This window comes from Microcaecilia unicolor, chromosome 8, assembly GCF_901765095.1.
Source record: "Microcaecilia unicolor chromosome 8, aMicUni1.1, whole genome shotgun sequence".
In the NCBI taxonomy this organism is placed as follows: domain Eukaryota; kingdom Metazoa; phylum Chordata; class Amphibia; order Gymnophiona; family Siphonopidae; genus Microcaecilia; species Microcaecilia unicolor.
In genome coordinates, this window is record NC_044038.1 from 48,235,927 (window position 1) to 48,251,487 (window position 15,561).

Below are 15,561 nucleotides of genomic sequence, written 5' to 3' on the forward strand. Positions count from 1 at the left end.
CGAGAGAGGCCCACCCCCTGGTCATGCGCAGGGGACAGGCCTCCCCCATGTAAGCTCAGTTTTGAGGCCCCTTGTGTTTGTTCTTAAATAAGCCAGTAACAATGCAACAGTTTGTTTTTTTACAGCAAAACAGCACAGTCTTTCCACCAACCAATGGCAGAGCTCACCTTCCTTCTGTACCAATACAGCAGGGCCTGCCTGTAATAACACAACCCATGTGAAGATGGTTCGGGTAATTGCCACCACTGGTTTTGGTGCAGATCTGAATGGTAACAAAAAGGAATTAATTCCATGTAACAGAATTTTCTCATTGGCTGCTCAAAGCATTTATGCAAGTGAATATAATTTCACACAGTCAAGAAAACATCTAGGTGTTGTACAATACAGGGAAATAGAATATAGAAGGAAAAACATTAAACCAGCCAATATGATAAACATGTTAAACAATATAGGAAAAGTTATCACACAGGGCCTAAATGCCACCTATGCCCTGCAACATTAAGCCATATGTTTTTGGCACTGTCCCAGCATACAGAATTTTTGGGAGCAAGTACTAGTCTGTCTACTCAGTGTTCCCGGCATATTTCACCAGACTCTAAACTATTATTTGATGTATTTATGCTTCCTTCGCCGGTGTCAAAGGGCCTGAAGGGATTTCTTTGCCAGTCTGTGTTGATGATTAAAAAAATCGATTTTACTGTTATGGCTGGAACCTATGGGTCCCACACTAGCAATGCAGAGAAAGCAAATGATCACTTTACTTTCTATGGAACGCCTTGACCAGTGGCATGCCGAGGGCAGGGCGGTGGGGGCGGTGCGCCCAGGGTGCACGCTGCATGAGGGGTGCAGGGAGCAGCCGCGCGGCTGTCATCTCCACTGGTTTCCTGCGCCCTCTGCTGTTACTTCCTGTTCTGGGGCAGAGGGAGCAGGGAATCAGCGGAGCCGACAGCCGCGCGGCTGCTCCCAGCACCCCTGCAGGTAAGAAGAATGCACGCAGGGGGGCTTGGAGGTGATGTGCCGGGGTGGGGATGGTGATGCGCCGGGGGGGGGGGGACGCTGCACCCAGGAGGGGGGGTATTGCATTGCACCGGGGGGGGGGGGGGGGAACACTGCACCTGTGGGGGACAGATGATGCTGCACCAGGGGGGGAGGTGCGCAGCGGTGAAGCGCCCCAGGTGGCAGCCGACCAAGAAACACCACTGGCCTTAACATTTCTGATTTAGTATTAATGAAAGGTGAAACATTTCAACGAATTTGGGAACCCTTTAGGGCTACCCTGCATCCTGCAGCTCAAAATAGAATTTTGAATTGCCATCTCCATGCTGTGATGGACACTAGACTGCTGATGATTTTCCATGTAGTACTTGGGGGGGTAAGGGAGGATTGTGAGAGGTGGGTTTTCAAGCATATTGGTATAAAAATTTAGGAGCCCTTTTACTAAGCTGTGGTAAACACTAACGTGTGTTTAACGCAGGTTAAAAACCACTAACACGGGGTGCGCTCATGCATCCTATGGTAGTTTTGGCATCTGCACACGCTTCCCACTTGCTGAAAAATACTTTTTATTTTTTTAGTGCAGAAGGCGTGTTTGGGGGCAGCGAGTAGGAATGCCAGTGCTAATTGGTTAGCGAAGCTACATCACAACATGCTGTTTAGTACGTAAGCCCTTACTGCCTAGAAAATAGGTGTAGTTAAGGGCTCACGTGCGAATGGGAAAATTAACGCATGGCCATTATTGCAAAAATGGAAAATGTGACCATTTTACAGCTGCGCTAAAATTGGCCTCAGCGTGCGGGGAAACTCACATGCTAGTCATAGCGCAGGCCACTTCTTAGCGCAGCTTAGTAAAAGGGCCCCTTAGAGGCTTATTTTCAAAGCACTTAGCCTCCCAAAGTTCCATAGAAACCTATGGAACTTAGCCTCCCAAAGTGCTTTGAAAATATGCCTCTAATTAGTCTTCTACTTACTTGAATAACTTTTGCCAAGCAGTGGATTGTTTTTTTAATAAGCTGTATGGTTACTTTTGTGATTGTGTATTTATTCTGTTGCATTTTGTTTAATAACGAAGATTTAAAGATAGGAAAAGTTACAGTTTATAACTAAGATATTATTAGGGCTTCTATTTTTAGGTAGTTATGAATCATTTGGGTGTTTGTTATCCAGTTAATAAGGTTTTCTTGAGTGGTACAAAAGTTGGTGTTTTCTGCCACAGGTACTACCTCTGGTGAATATAATCCGTATGTTTGTCAGCAGTGGTCATTGCAGAAAAGGCATAAAGGCTGAGTGCAGGATACAAGATAAGCAGGGAGTGGTGAGGAAGTTCTAGGGGAAGTGACATTTTTTCCGATGTTTATGCAATAGACACCTTTTCTGTTTTGTGTGGTTTATCTTTGTGATAGGAGTCTTTCATCTCTTTTTATCAGTTAATACCTAAAATCAGAAGCCCCATTTCTAACAGCAACAAAAGGGAGGGAGATAAAGTAGTTAATCACAGCAACCCAGCCCGGACCATAACCCCAGTCTCAGTAAAAAGACACTTTTTAAGCTCTGTCTTAAACTTTGCCAAAGAGGTCTCATTCTTGATACAGTGGAGAAGTAGTCTGGTGCTTAGAGCAGCAGGCTTGATATCTACGGGTACCTGGTTCAAATCCCTTTGCTGCTCCTTGTGATCTTAGGTAAGTCACTTAGGACCCCTTTTACTAAGCTGCGTAAGCGTCTACGTGCACCCAAGGTGCGCCAAAATGAACTTACCGGCCGATTGACTCTTGCGGTAATTATTGCCAAATTCTTTACCACTGGGTCTATGGCTGGCGGTAAGCTCAGAGACCCAAAATGGAAGCACAGCAATTTTTGATTTTGCCGCACGTCCATTTTCGAGAAGAAAAAAAAAAGAGACCTTTTTTTACAGGTGTGCTAAAAAATAAGTCTGCACACGCCCAAAACCCGCGCCTATACTACCGCAAGCCACTTTTTACTGCGGCTTAATAAAAGGACCCCTTAACCCTCTATTAACCTCGGGCACAAAATTAGATTGTGAGCCTGACAGGGAAATACCTAGTATAACTGAATGTAACTTGCCTTGAGCTACTACTAAAAAAAAAAAAAGAATGTGTGCAAAAGTCAAAAAAAATTAATAACTAAGATATTCAGGGCCTTGTTTACTAAGCCACGCTATAGGTATGCTAGCGTTTTAGCACACGCTAGTGCTAGAGACACCCATAGGAATATATGGATGTCTCTAGCGTTCAGCAAATGCTAAAAACACTAGCACACCTTACTAAACAGGGCCCTCAGTGTGATAAGGAGGACCTTGACACTGGTGCAAGATAAGCAAACGAAGAGCTTTGAATCTGCTCCAGCCTAAATCTACAATCAGAAGCCTGTTTAGAGCTGACCACAATGTTATAGTAAGAGTGTGTAGAATAATCAAACTGGCAAAGTTATGTGGTAACCCAGTACGAAAGCAAGAGTAGAGGCTGACCAAAAGACGAATCCAACGCTGGAGCAGACCCCACTGAGGAAAGCAGAGTTGGTTTCTTACTCGAGCGTTTGCTGTTGGGCTGTTTTCTTTGCACTATATTTCTTTGAGCTGATAACTTTGAGCGGTCTTGGGCAAACAGAACATTTCTCAGAATACTAACGAGACCCCTGATGTAGGTGTTTTGTGACGCCGAAACACGGACCGTGTCAGGTCCTTCTGTATCAGCAGTAATACAGAATTTCCTAACACAATCTCCAGCGTTGAATTTGTCTTTTGGTCAGCCTCTGTTCTTGCTTGCTTGGACGATTTGACGTAGAGGTTCTGTCCTGTTTTGGTGTTCCTGAACCCAGTACGAAAAACATCAAAATCCAGCATTAAGACTCTTAACAGATTTATGGTTGCAACTGGCAGCCAGAGCTCTTCTAGAGCGATAAGGGACAAGCCAAGCAGTGGTTTTCAAATCTGTCCTGAGGGACCACCAGCCAGTCAGGTGTTCAGAATATTCCTAATGAATATGCATGAGAGAGATCTGCCTATAATGGAAGTAGCAGGCATGCAAACCTCTCTCATGCGTATTCATTAGAAATGTCCTGAACACCTGACTGTCTGGTGGTCCCCCAGGACAGAACCACTGTACACCAGAATGGCCAACTTTCAGAAGTTAGTTTGAAAGTAACCTTTGCCCATATGTTGCAGCAAGGAGGGACACTTACCGGCCATTTTGTGATATCATCGGGCCATTCATGCGGTTCTTGGGAAGCCGGCTCACTACAGAACCTGGAGATGGAGCAAGCAGGTCATCAGCTACCAGCTGGGAACATCACCTTATCCATCTTTTCAGGTACGGTTTGTAAAACGATAACTCAGGAATTAAAGCAGCAGAGCAAAGTAAGAATGAAACTGGATGGGACTAGGAAGACAAATCTCGCAAGGCCATATGTGAACCAGAGAAAAACCAGGGATTATAAAACTGGGCAGTAGGATGAACAAAAGAAAAAGTAAACGTGTAGGGCCCAATATTCAAAGGATTTATGTTCCTAACTTTGAGGCCCTTTCATTAAGCAGCACTAAAAAGTGGCCTGTGCTATCCCTAAGGCCACTTTTAGCACTGCTGGCAAATGGCCAATTTTCCCATTTCTGCAATAATGGCCACTTGCTCATTTTCCCCATCAGCGTGTGGCCGTAACCATGTGAGCACTTACCAACACCTATTTTGTAGGCTGTAAGGGCTCACACGCTAATTTTGCGCTAATCAGCATGCAGCAATGGCCACTCATTAAATGATTAGCATAACTGTGTCCACTCTCCGCCCCCAAACATGCCCCCAGCACTAAAAAGTACATTTTATTATGTAGCACGTGGCTAGCACGTGTACATGCAAAAGCTACCGTGAGACGCCTGAGTGCACCCCGTGGTAGTGCATTTTAACCCTCAGTATGCACACGTTAGTGCTTACCTCATCATAATAAAAGGACCCCTTGAGAGTTATGCTCGTATATTGGCCTCTTTGAAAATTTACTTGAGTGCATAACTTTAGAATCAAAGGGGTCAATATTCAAAGCAATTTAACCGAACAGAAATGGCTCCTGAATGGTTACAGCGCTTGTGTGGGGCTATCCACTGGGATCCTTTTACCAAGCTGCAGTAAAAAGGGCCCTGCGGTAGTAGTGGGGGACGTTTTTGCCATGCGCCAGGGCCCTTTTTATCGCAGTGGGTAAAAAAAAAAAAAAACCTAAAAAAGTCATGGCCATGCGTTGGGGAGCACTTACCGGTAAGGGCTCCCACAGTAACCCAGCAGTAACCAGGCAGCACACAGCGCTGCCCGATTACCATCGGGTTAGCACCACGTTAGAAATTACAGAATTATTTTCTGTAGTGCCGGAAATGGCATGCACTCGAGTTGGAACTACTGCCAGCGGCCGCACTGGGCCGGCAGAGGTTCCAGATTGCCACACGGCAACCCTTTATAAAGAGGGCCCCTTAGGGGGTCTTTTACAAAGGCGTGCTAGTGTTTTTAGCGTGTGCTAAACATTACAGATGCCGATAGGAATATATCGGCATCTCTAGCATTTAGCAAACACTTATTTTTAGCGTGTGCTAAAAACAGTAGCGTGCCTTTGTAGTGCCACAGACCGCTAAACTGTAAGCCAACTAGTTTGTGTGTGGTCCGGGGCAGAGTTGGGATTTATACAGTTACGTGCTGATATTCATCGCTTAACTGACTACACTTAGCAGTGAAATTGCACCGTATAAACCTCAGTCCTATCTTTATACGGTTAAGTGCTGAATATCGCAAGAGAGACATTCCGCAAACTAGTGCAATCACTGGTATTGAGCCATTTGGATTACTGCAATTCCTTATATGCGGGATGCAAAGCTCAAACCATTAAGAAACTCCAAACTGCCCAGAACACCGCAGCCAGACTGGTATTCGGAAAGGCAAAATACTATAGTGCTAAACCCCTTAGAGAAAAATTACACTGGCTTCCAATAAAGGATCGAGTTACATTCAAAATATGCACCTTAGTTCATAAAATTATTTATGGAGATGCCCCATCTTACATGTCAGATCTGAGATCTACCAGAGAGAAACAATAAAAGTTCATCACGTACTTTCTTAAACCTCCATTATCCCAATTGCAGAGGACTTAAATACAAATCAATACATACATCTAGCTTTTCATACAACTGTACACAACGAAGGAATGAATTACCAACCACTATAAGAAAAACTCGCAACTTGATGACCTTCTGGAAACTACTGAAGACTTACTTGTTCAAAAAAGCGTACAAAATGGATCCCCTCATAACGATCTGACTCCTAAACTACACCAGACACAATTTTATATTGGAACTTTTATCTTGCCTATTTTATTTACACCCTAATTACTGATAATCATACCCTGTCCTGATATCATTATGTTATGTTGTTATCCATTTATCCTAATTACTGACAATTATACCTTGTCCTGATATCATTATATTATGTTGTTATCCACTTAACCACTTCTAAATCAACATAATTTTTGCATGAACCTTAATAGCAATAATTCTGAAATTCTTCTCCGTTAATATGATTGCCATAATATTCCTATGCACCTTATCTGTGGAGGAGTGGCCTAGTGGTTAGGGTGGTGGACTTTGGTCCTGGGGAACTGAGGAACTGAGTTCGATTCCCGGCACAGGCAGCTCCTTGTGACTCTGGGCAAGTCACTTAACCCTCCATTGCCTGCCGCATTGAGCCTGCCATGAGTGGGAAAGCGCGGGGTACAATGTAACAAAAAAAAAATAAAATAAAAAAAATATATACTCCGATTCTCTATTCCATCAATGTGATTGTAGTTGTATTATATTGTAAGCCACATTGAGCCTGCAAATAGGTGGGAAAATGTGAGCTATAAATGCAGCAAAATAAAATAAAAAATAAGCCCACGTACAAGACAGCCAGCTGCATAAACTCAGATATTCAATGCAGGTGCCTGGACATATCCCGGCATTGAATATTCAGGAATAATATTGGCAGCATCTAAAAAAATGCTCATTGTTGCTAATCCTCTAAATTTAGAAGCATAAAAGGCGGGTGGGCAAGAGGGGGAATTTAGAGTGAGGAAAATAAGTTAGGAGCTTAACTGATTTTCAGCACTAGGTTCATAAATCTAGGCAAATAAATGGCAGGTCTAAATTTGTGAGCATAGCTTTTAAACTCATAAATTAGAATGAATTTTCAGCTGAAAAGTTAGGTGCTGGGCAGACTTCTATGGTCTGTGTCCTGATCAAGGCTGAATAGATTTGGATGAGCTGGAGCGGAGCTATTCAGGGGTTTTGACAACAACTTCAGAAGTTTTGGAACAGGGCCAGTGCCGGGCAGACTTCAACGGTCTGTGCCCTAAAATGGCAAGGATAAATCAAGATCAGGTATACATATGATGTATCACTTCATACCATATGTAATGAGTTTATCTTATTGGGCAGACTGGATGGAACATACAGGTCTTTATCTGCCGTCATCTACTATGTTACTATGTATGTATGCGATTAAGTTTGGCTGAAAATAGGGCACAAATTTAGGAGGCTACTTAAAAACATGAATTTAGGAGCTCAACATTTTCTGAATATCGGGTCTGTAAGAAACAATTTCATGTGCACATGTTCTTCTAATAGTCAGTTTACATCAGTAGCATAGCCAAGAATTTCTACCAGGGGGTGCATCTCCCTCAGTACTTTAAAATCACCTCTACTCCGGTCTTTGCCCAGGCAGCGGCAGTGGCACTCATAAACTGCCTGCGGCCTGCACAGAGACTCTCTCTCTGAACCATCCTGCCCTTCAAAAAACAGGAAGTTGCATCAGAAGGGGTGGGACAAAGAGTGGAGTGAATATGATTTTAAGGCACAGGCGGCGGGGAGGTCGGGTCTCACAGGGGGTGCGTGCGTAGTACGAGCACCTTGAATAAATATGCCACTGGTATACACAATTGTACTTTCAGGTTTGGAGGGCTTATTGAAGGCAATTCTACAACAGGGTGTCCTAGTAATGCGGTATTCAATAAGGACACAGGTGCCCAAGTGTCCTTATTGAATACTTCAGTAGCGTGCAATTCAGTGCTCAACATTAGTATACATTTAGGTGCCCCATTTACACTTGTCATAGTCCTACTCCTAAATGTAGAAGCCATATGGACAAGCTATAGTATTCTGCAAGTTGCCTGCCTAAATGTCTGCCCCACTTACGGCCTGCTCATGAGAATGTCCTCCTTACAGATACATGCACCCCTCTTAGACACATAAATGCCATTTCTGAGGGTCAGTGTACACATGACATCTAATCCGATTGTGGACGTTTTAAGGAAAATCAAGTGGTGAACATGGCCATTTTTGAACCTGAAAAAGGTCTATCTTTTTATTTCACAAATGGCCATCTCCTAGATGTTTTTAGATGTTTTGTGCTCAGTGCGTTTTTCTTTTGTGACCATTTTCAGGAAAAAAAAAAAAACACCCAAGGGAAAAACACGCAAAAGCAAGCCATGGGGCATGTGGCGGACCAGTAGTCTGGCCATACAGACATCCCAGCAGAGCAGTGGGGCACTCTAGGGGGCACTGCAGTGGACTTCATATAAAAGGTCCCAGGTACACATCTCACCCCCCCCCCCCACCCCTTTATACTGTATTATGAGCCCTCCAGCTCTCACCAAAAACCTACTGTACCCAACACTATACCAGTACAATAGTCCTTATGCCTGCAGGTGTCACCTATATGTGGGTACAGCAGATTTTTGGTGGGTTTTGGGCTCACACTTTCCACCACAATAGTACCAGTTAGAATGGGATATGGGCCTGGGTTCCCTCCTAGTGCACTACAAAGACCACTAGGCTACTCCAGGGACCTGCTTGCTGCTCAAATAGGGCTGGTCATAACTTCTGAAGCTGTCATAGAGGCTGGTATGTACTGTTTCTTTCACATCTTTGGTAGGGGGGGAGGGGTTAGTGACCACTGGAGGAGTAAGGGGGTCATGCCTTAATCCCTTCAGTGGTCATCTGGTCATTTAGGGCACATTTTTATGACTTAGTTGTGACTGAAACAGGTTCAGACCAAAACACTTTTAGCCCTGGACATTTTTGCTTTGTTCCATCATGGCAGAAAAAGTCCAAGTTATGTTAACACCCAAATCCCGCCCCCAACACCCCTGTCACACCCTCTTTTGATCTGGATGCACTGCAGACAAACTGCATATAAAAACATCTTAAAAATGTGTTTCAAAAATAGCAATTTGGATGATTTTGAAAGAAAAACATCCATCTGCCACTTTGTGCTGCTTTTTGGACACTTTTCTCTTTCAAAAATGAGCCCCTTAGACACATAAATGTCAGTATTCCGAACATTAATGCACACAGTTGGTGTGTAAATAGAAGCGACTTGTTATAGAAATGCTCTTATTGTGACTGGATGGCCAGGCTGCACTGCAGTTTCTGTCATTCTTTTGTTGTGGTATAATGGCAAACTGCCAGCAACTTTAAGGCCAGTGCAACCAAATCCCTGAACGCCGCAGGCAGAGGAACCGCTGTCCTTAAAAAGATTCACTTTAGTCCCTAATCAAGATCCCACAGGCAGGGTCGGTTTTAGACATGCTGCGGCCCAGGACAGAAATTAAGAAGGGGGCCCCCAATCCCCTCTCCTCCCTGCCCCCTCCTCCCGATCTCCCCACCTGCATTGCTACCACACGGTTCGGGCATCTTACCCTTCTCCCCACCACGATATGTCTCCTCCTCCCTTCCCTTCACCTTTGCGATCTTCTTTAAAATTTTTATTTCCCTTCTCAGAGGGGCCCCGGTGCAGCCATCCTCACATGCTGCCTCCGGCTGCCTCGAAGCTTTCCCTCTGTGCCGCGGAAAAACACAGGAAATTGCATCAGAGGGGGATATCACAGCAGAGAGAGAAAGCTTCAAGGTAGCCGAAGGCAGCTTGTGAGGATGGCTGCTGCGCCAGGGTCCCTCTGAGAAGGGAAATATATTTTTAAAGAACATCAGGAAAGTGAGGGGGAAGGGAGGAGGAGACGGACTGTGGTGGGGAGAAGGGGAAAAGATGCCCAGACTGTGGGGCCCCCTGGAGTGGGGCCAAGGGCAGCTGCCCCGTTTGACCCCCATCCCCCAACGCTGGCCCTGCCCACAAGCAACAACAGTAAAACAGAAATTACCAAAGGAAATAAGCTCAAAACTACAGTAATGTCTTGTTGAGAAGCGGAAGAACTATTTTCTGCTTCAATTCCCTCAGTTCCTTCGGGTTCTGGCTCCAAGGAAGTGCATTCTGTACTCTCGGTAGGGGCTCTGTACTCTCTGATGGGCAGCGTACAGCTCACAGGCACTGACCTACCTGGGGTCCTGATGGCAAACTGACCCAAACTGGCGTACAGTTTTATTTCCTATCAGGGGATGATAATGAGAAGGCCACTTCACCCACACAGCAAGCGTTGACTAGAGGAAAAAAAATACACGTATTCAGTCAGTAAGTACCCACACAATGAGGATAATTCTATAAAGGGGGGGCCTAGTTTTAAGTGACAAGAATGCACCTATTTGAAGCCTATTCTGTAAAGAAACAGTAGGCACCTACATACTTTTCTTTGTAGAATAGGTGGAGGAGTGGCCTAGTGGTTAGGGTGGTGGACTTTGGTCCTGGGGAACTGAGGAACTGAGTTCGATTCCCGCCACAGGCAGCTCCTTGTGACTCTGGGCAAGTCACTTAACCCTCCATTGCCCACCGCATTGAGCCTGCCATGAGTGGGAAAGCGCAGGATACAAATGTAATAAAAATAAAGACTCCATCAAGTTACACTGTAGCAAATTTAAAACAAATAGGAGAAAATATTATTTCACTCAACATATAATTAAGCTCTGGAACTCACTGCCAGAGCAAGTGCTAAAAGCGGTTAAAGTAGCTGGGTTTTAAAAAGTTTTGAACAAATCCACCCGCAAACTCAACTATCCTAAAACAGAACTTGTGAGCAGGCAGACTAGTGCAGCGTACTACAGCCTCAGCCAGATATCAGGGAATATAAAACTAGCCATACTGGGTCAGACCAATGGTCCATAAAGCCCAAAATCCTGTTTCCAACAGTGGCCAATCCAGGACACAAGTACGTGGCAGAAACCCAGATAGCAACATTCTAAGCTACCAATCCCAGGCCTAGCAGTGGCTTCTCCATGTCTGTCTCAATAGCAGACTAAGGACTTTTCCTCCAGGAACTTGTCCAAACCTTTTTTAAACCTAGATATGCCAACCGCTGTTACCACATCCTCTGGCAACAAGTTCCAGAGATTAACTATTCATTGAGTTAAAAAATATTTCTTCCTATATGTTCTAAAAGTATTTCGATGTAACTTCATCGAGTGTCCCCTGGTCTTTGTACATTTTGAAAGAGTAAAAAATTGATTCACTTTTACCCATTCTACACCACTCAGAATTTTGTAGACCTCTATCATACCCCTCCCCCCCCCCCCCCCCCCCCCCTCAGCAGTATCCTTTCCAAGCTGAAAAGCCCTAACCTCTTTAGTCTTTCCTCATAGGAGAGGAGTTCCATCCCCTTTATCATTTTGGAGGCTCTTCTTTGAACCTTTTCTAATTCCGCTATATTTGTTTTGAGATTCGATGACCAGAACTGAACACAATACTCAATGCACCTCTGCCAGGAGCAGATATCTAGATCTAACAACACCTTCCCTATTTACCACTCACGTGGCGCCATCAGTCTACTTCATACTCAGTTAAACTCCAACACCCACAGGTATGGACAAAATCTTATTTATCTGAATTTTAGAAATAACATTGGCACAGATCATGGAGTACCTGATGTTAGAGTATAAAGAACCCTCAGGTGAAATGTTACTACATAGGAAGGGTTTAATTAATCATCCACCCTTGGCAGCAAGATTGTTAATTGCAGCCAGGTGGAATGCATCAAGGAAAGCCGAGTGGTATAAAAATCCGGAAGATTTTGGAGACAGAATGCATTGCAACTGTTCTTAAAAAGTACTTATCACCCTTTGGCATTACAAGGCCACCTTTCTTAAAATATAGAGAACATCTATATATTAAATAATAACTTTCTGGAATATATAGGACAGATGGTAACTAACTCAGATGAAGTTGAACATATTTGTAATTATACAATTGTGCAACAATTGTTTGAATATCAACCTCTATAGATCTTGGCCTGTCTGAGGGGCAGTATGCATACCCTGAAACTCACCGAGCATTCTTCCTCTGAGGTCTGCACACAGCCAGACTTGTCGTTCCGGACGCAGCACGCTGTGTCTTTCTCTCGCTTTCGGTTCTTTTGAATGAAATTGTGCACCTGCTGGTCCTGCCTCATACAGGGGGAAAACTTGGCACCAAGATGGATTAGTGCTTCCTGAAAATCATTTTTAAAAGCCTCATTAGAAGCGTAAGCCACGCACACACAACACTGTGGCAAAAAAACATTCCGAAAAATCCGGGGAGAAACAAATTCTCTTTAGATATCTACAGAGACAGAGTGGCAAAGGACCAAACTACATGCACAGTTCTACAAATCTCGCCTCCCCTCTGCTCCAGTTCATTCAGTCTTGCTTCCTTATGCTCCCTCATGTCTCCTTCGTTCCATAGGTCTAAAAACCTTATGTCTTTATTTCACTATATTCTCTTTTGTATCAAAATTCCTGAAGTATTATGTATTTTTCTTAATTTTCATAGTAAAACGGAGGCTGTATTAACATGTCATTTATCTTATCTTAACAGGATCCTGAGGACTGGGTTGAGAACCCCTGGTCTAGCCAGACTTGAACAGTAACAGAACAAGTAATCAAATGATACTGGGATCAACTTACAGAGCTTGGTCCAATCCAAAAGTTTTCCTGTTGAACATATTTTACATTTTCATAGACGCCTCTGTTTCGTAGTACCTAGAGCAAAAAATCATTAGACATGTAGGCCAAGTGTTTATCTGTGGCATACCAGTTTCTATAGGCAATGTTTACAACATTAGCAACAAGGTTGGAGTATAGCGCAATACTTTTATGTTCTCAGGGGCTTAGAACATAAGAATAGCTATACTGGGTCAGACCAAAGGTCCATCTAGCCCAGTATGCTGTTTCCAACAGTGGCCAAGCCAGGTCATAAATACCAGGCAGAAACCCAAATAGTGGCAACATTCTATGCTACCAATCCCAGGGCAAGCAGTGGCTTCCCCATGTCTGTCTCAATAGCATACTATAGACTTTTCCTCCTGGAACTTGTCCAAAACTTCTTTAAACCCAGATACGCTAACTGCTGTTACTACATCCTCTGGCAAAGAGTTCCACAGCTTAATCATTCATTGAGTGAAAAAATATTTCCTCCTATTTGTTTAAAAAGTATTTCCATGTAACCTCCTTGAGAATCCACTAGGCTTTGTACTTTTGGAACAAGTAAAAAATCGATTCACTTCTACTCGTTCTACACAGGATTTTGTAGACCTCAATCATATCTCCCCTCATCCATCTCTTTTCCAAGCTGAAGAGCCCTAACCTCTTTAGCCTTTCCTTATATGTGAGGAGTTTCATCCCATTTATAATTTTGATCACTCTTCTTTGAACCTTTTCTAATTCTGCTATATCTTTTTTGAAATATGGCGAGCAGAACTGAACACAATACTCAAGGTGTGGTTGCATCATGGAGTGATACAGAGGTATTATAGTATTTTTGGGTCTTATTTACCATACCTTTCCTAACAATTCCTAGTATCCTGTTTGCTTTTTTGGCCACCGCCACACACTAGGCAGAAGATTTCAGCATATTATCTACAATGACACCTAGATCCTTTTCTTGGATGCTGACCCTCAAGGTGGACCCTAGCATCAGGTAATTTTGATTCATATTATTCTTCCCAATGTGCATCACTTTGCACTTGTCTACATTAAATTTCATCTGCCATTGGGATGCCCAGTCTTCCAATTTCCTAAGGTTCTTCCTGCAATATTTTCCTCTTCTGTCACCCACTCCCCCCCCCCCCCCATGTCCATCATCTTCCCTTCTCCCCTGAGCAAGCATATTCCTGTTCTTTCCATCCTTCCCTGATCAAGCATCTCCTCTCTGTCACCCCACCTTTTCTCCAGCATCTGTCCTCTCCCCACCTCCATCCATCATCCTCTTTGTCTCCCTATTTCCCCCTTTCCAATGTTTAGCATCTTGCCTCTGTCTCCCTATTCCCTCATCATCATCATCATCTTCCTTCTGTCTTTCTATTCCCCTCAGGGTCCAACATCTTGCTTTGTGACCTATTCCCTCCACCCCCCCCAACTAGGTCCACAATTCCCTCCCTCATTCTCACCCTCACCTCCCACTCTATCCAACCTCCCCTATCTTTTTCTCTCTCCCTAAGCTAGCATCTTCCTTCCCTAACCTAATCCAACATCTCCCTTCTGTCACCATATTGCCTGACCCATGCACAGCTTCCCAATCCCCTTATGCGAGCAAGCATATCCATTTTCATTCTCTCCCCCCCCCCCAATCCAGCATCTCCACTTTCCTCCTCCAGCCCCAATATACTATTGCACCTCACTTCTCCCTGCTGCCTCTTCCTCCACTGCTGTTTGCTGCAATGTACAGCAGCCTTAATAATAAAGCATGAATCTTGCGATTATTTCAGATTCTGTCAGGTACTTGTGACCTGAATTGGCCACTGTTGGAAGCAGGATACTAGGCTAGATGGACCACTGGTCTGGCCCAGTATGGCTATTCTTATGTTCTTATGAAGCCTTGAGACCTTCTATCTTGCATATGCTGTTAAAGGCTCTACTAGTCTTGAATCCACCCCTCAAAAACAGGAAGTAACGTCAGAGGGGGGTGGGACTGACACCAGTAAAGCCTTTATTAGCGCACATGAAACGGAAGGTCCTGCAGCTTCATTGCTTTATTACTGCTGCTGCACATTGCAGAAACCAGCAGTGGTGGAGGAGCCAATCCACTGGAACTGGGATGGGAAACCATTTTTGGGGGATAGTACTTGCCATCGTTTGCCATCTCATAGTGATGCTTATGCTTACCATACACTGAAAATTAATGTTCAGTATTAAACCAGGTGAAAGTATGCCTTCTAACTAAGCAAAATAAATTTAAATGTAGTCTCCAGTCAAGTCCCTGTGAGCCTGAACTGGGTCTGCTATCCAGGGTTTGCATATCTGGTCTGTGAACAGGTTAATAAGTATACGTTGGCTATCCTGTAAGCCAGTGGTTCTCAACCCAGTCCTTGATTCATACCCTGTCAGTCAGGTTTTCAGGATATCCACAATGCATGGGATAGATCTGTATATCAAAGGAGGCAGTGTAAGCAAATCTCTCTCATGCATATCCATTGTGAATATCTTGAAACTTGACTGGCTGGGTGTGCCCCAAGGACTGGGTTGAGAAGCATTGCTGCAAGCCACATCCAGTATTTCCACAATGAATACCTAAGGAATAGTTTAACATTCCATGAAAGCAACACATGAAAACACTTTATGCATATTCATTGTGTAAATCTTGAAAACTAGAATCATTTGTGTCCCTCGAGGGCCAGATTTGGGGACCATGA

At 44.0% G+C, this 15,561-nt stretch overlaps 1 protein-coding gene across 4 annotated transcripts in view; it reads right to left on the minus strand.

Annotated features, from left to right (window-relative positions):
- RHBDF1 (rhomboid 5 homolog 1) overlaps nucleotides 1-15,561 on the minus strand; it is a 224,058-nt gene that overhangs the window by 14,815 nt on the left and 193,682 nt on the right. For all 4 annotated transcript variants that reach the window (XM_030212218.1, XM_030212219.1, XM_030212221.1 and 1 more), the window contains 5 exons: nucleotides 12,839-12,913; nucleotides 12,223-12,384; nucleotides 10,347-10,447; nucleotides 4,195-4,258; nucleotides 168-262 (listed from right to left, as the gene is read on the minus strand). In XM_030212218.1, the coding sequence (XP_030068078.1) occupies nucleotides 168-262; nucleotides 4,195-4,258; nucleotides 10,347-10,447; nucleotides 12,223-12,384; nucleotides 12,839-12,913 (497 nt within the window). The remainder of the gene's footprint in view (nucleotides 1-167; nucleotides 263-4,194; nucleotides 4,259-10,346; nucleotides 10,448-12,222; nucleotides 12,385-12,838; nucleotides 12,914-15,561) is intronic.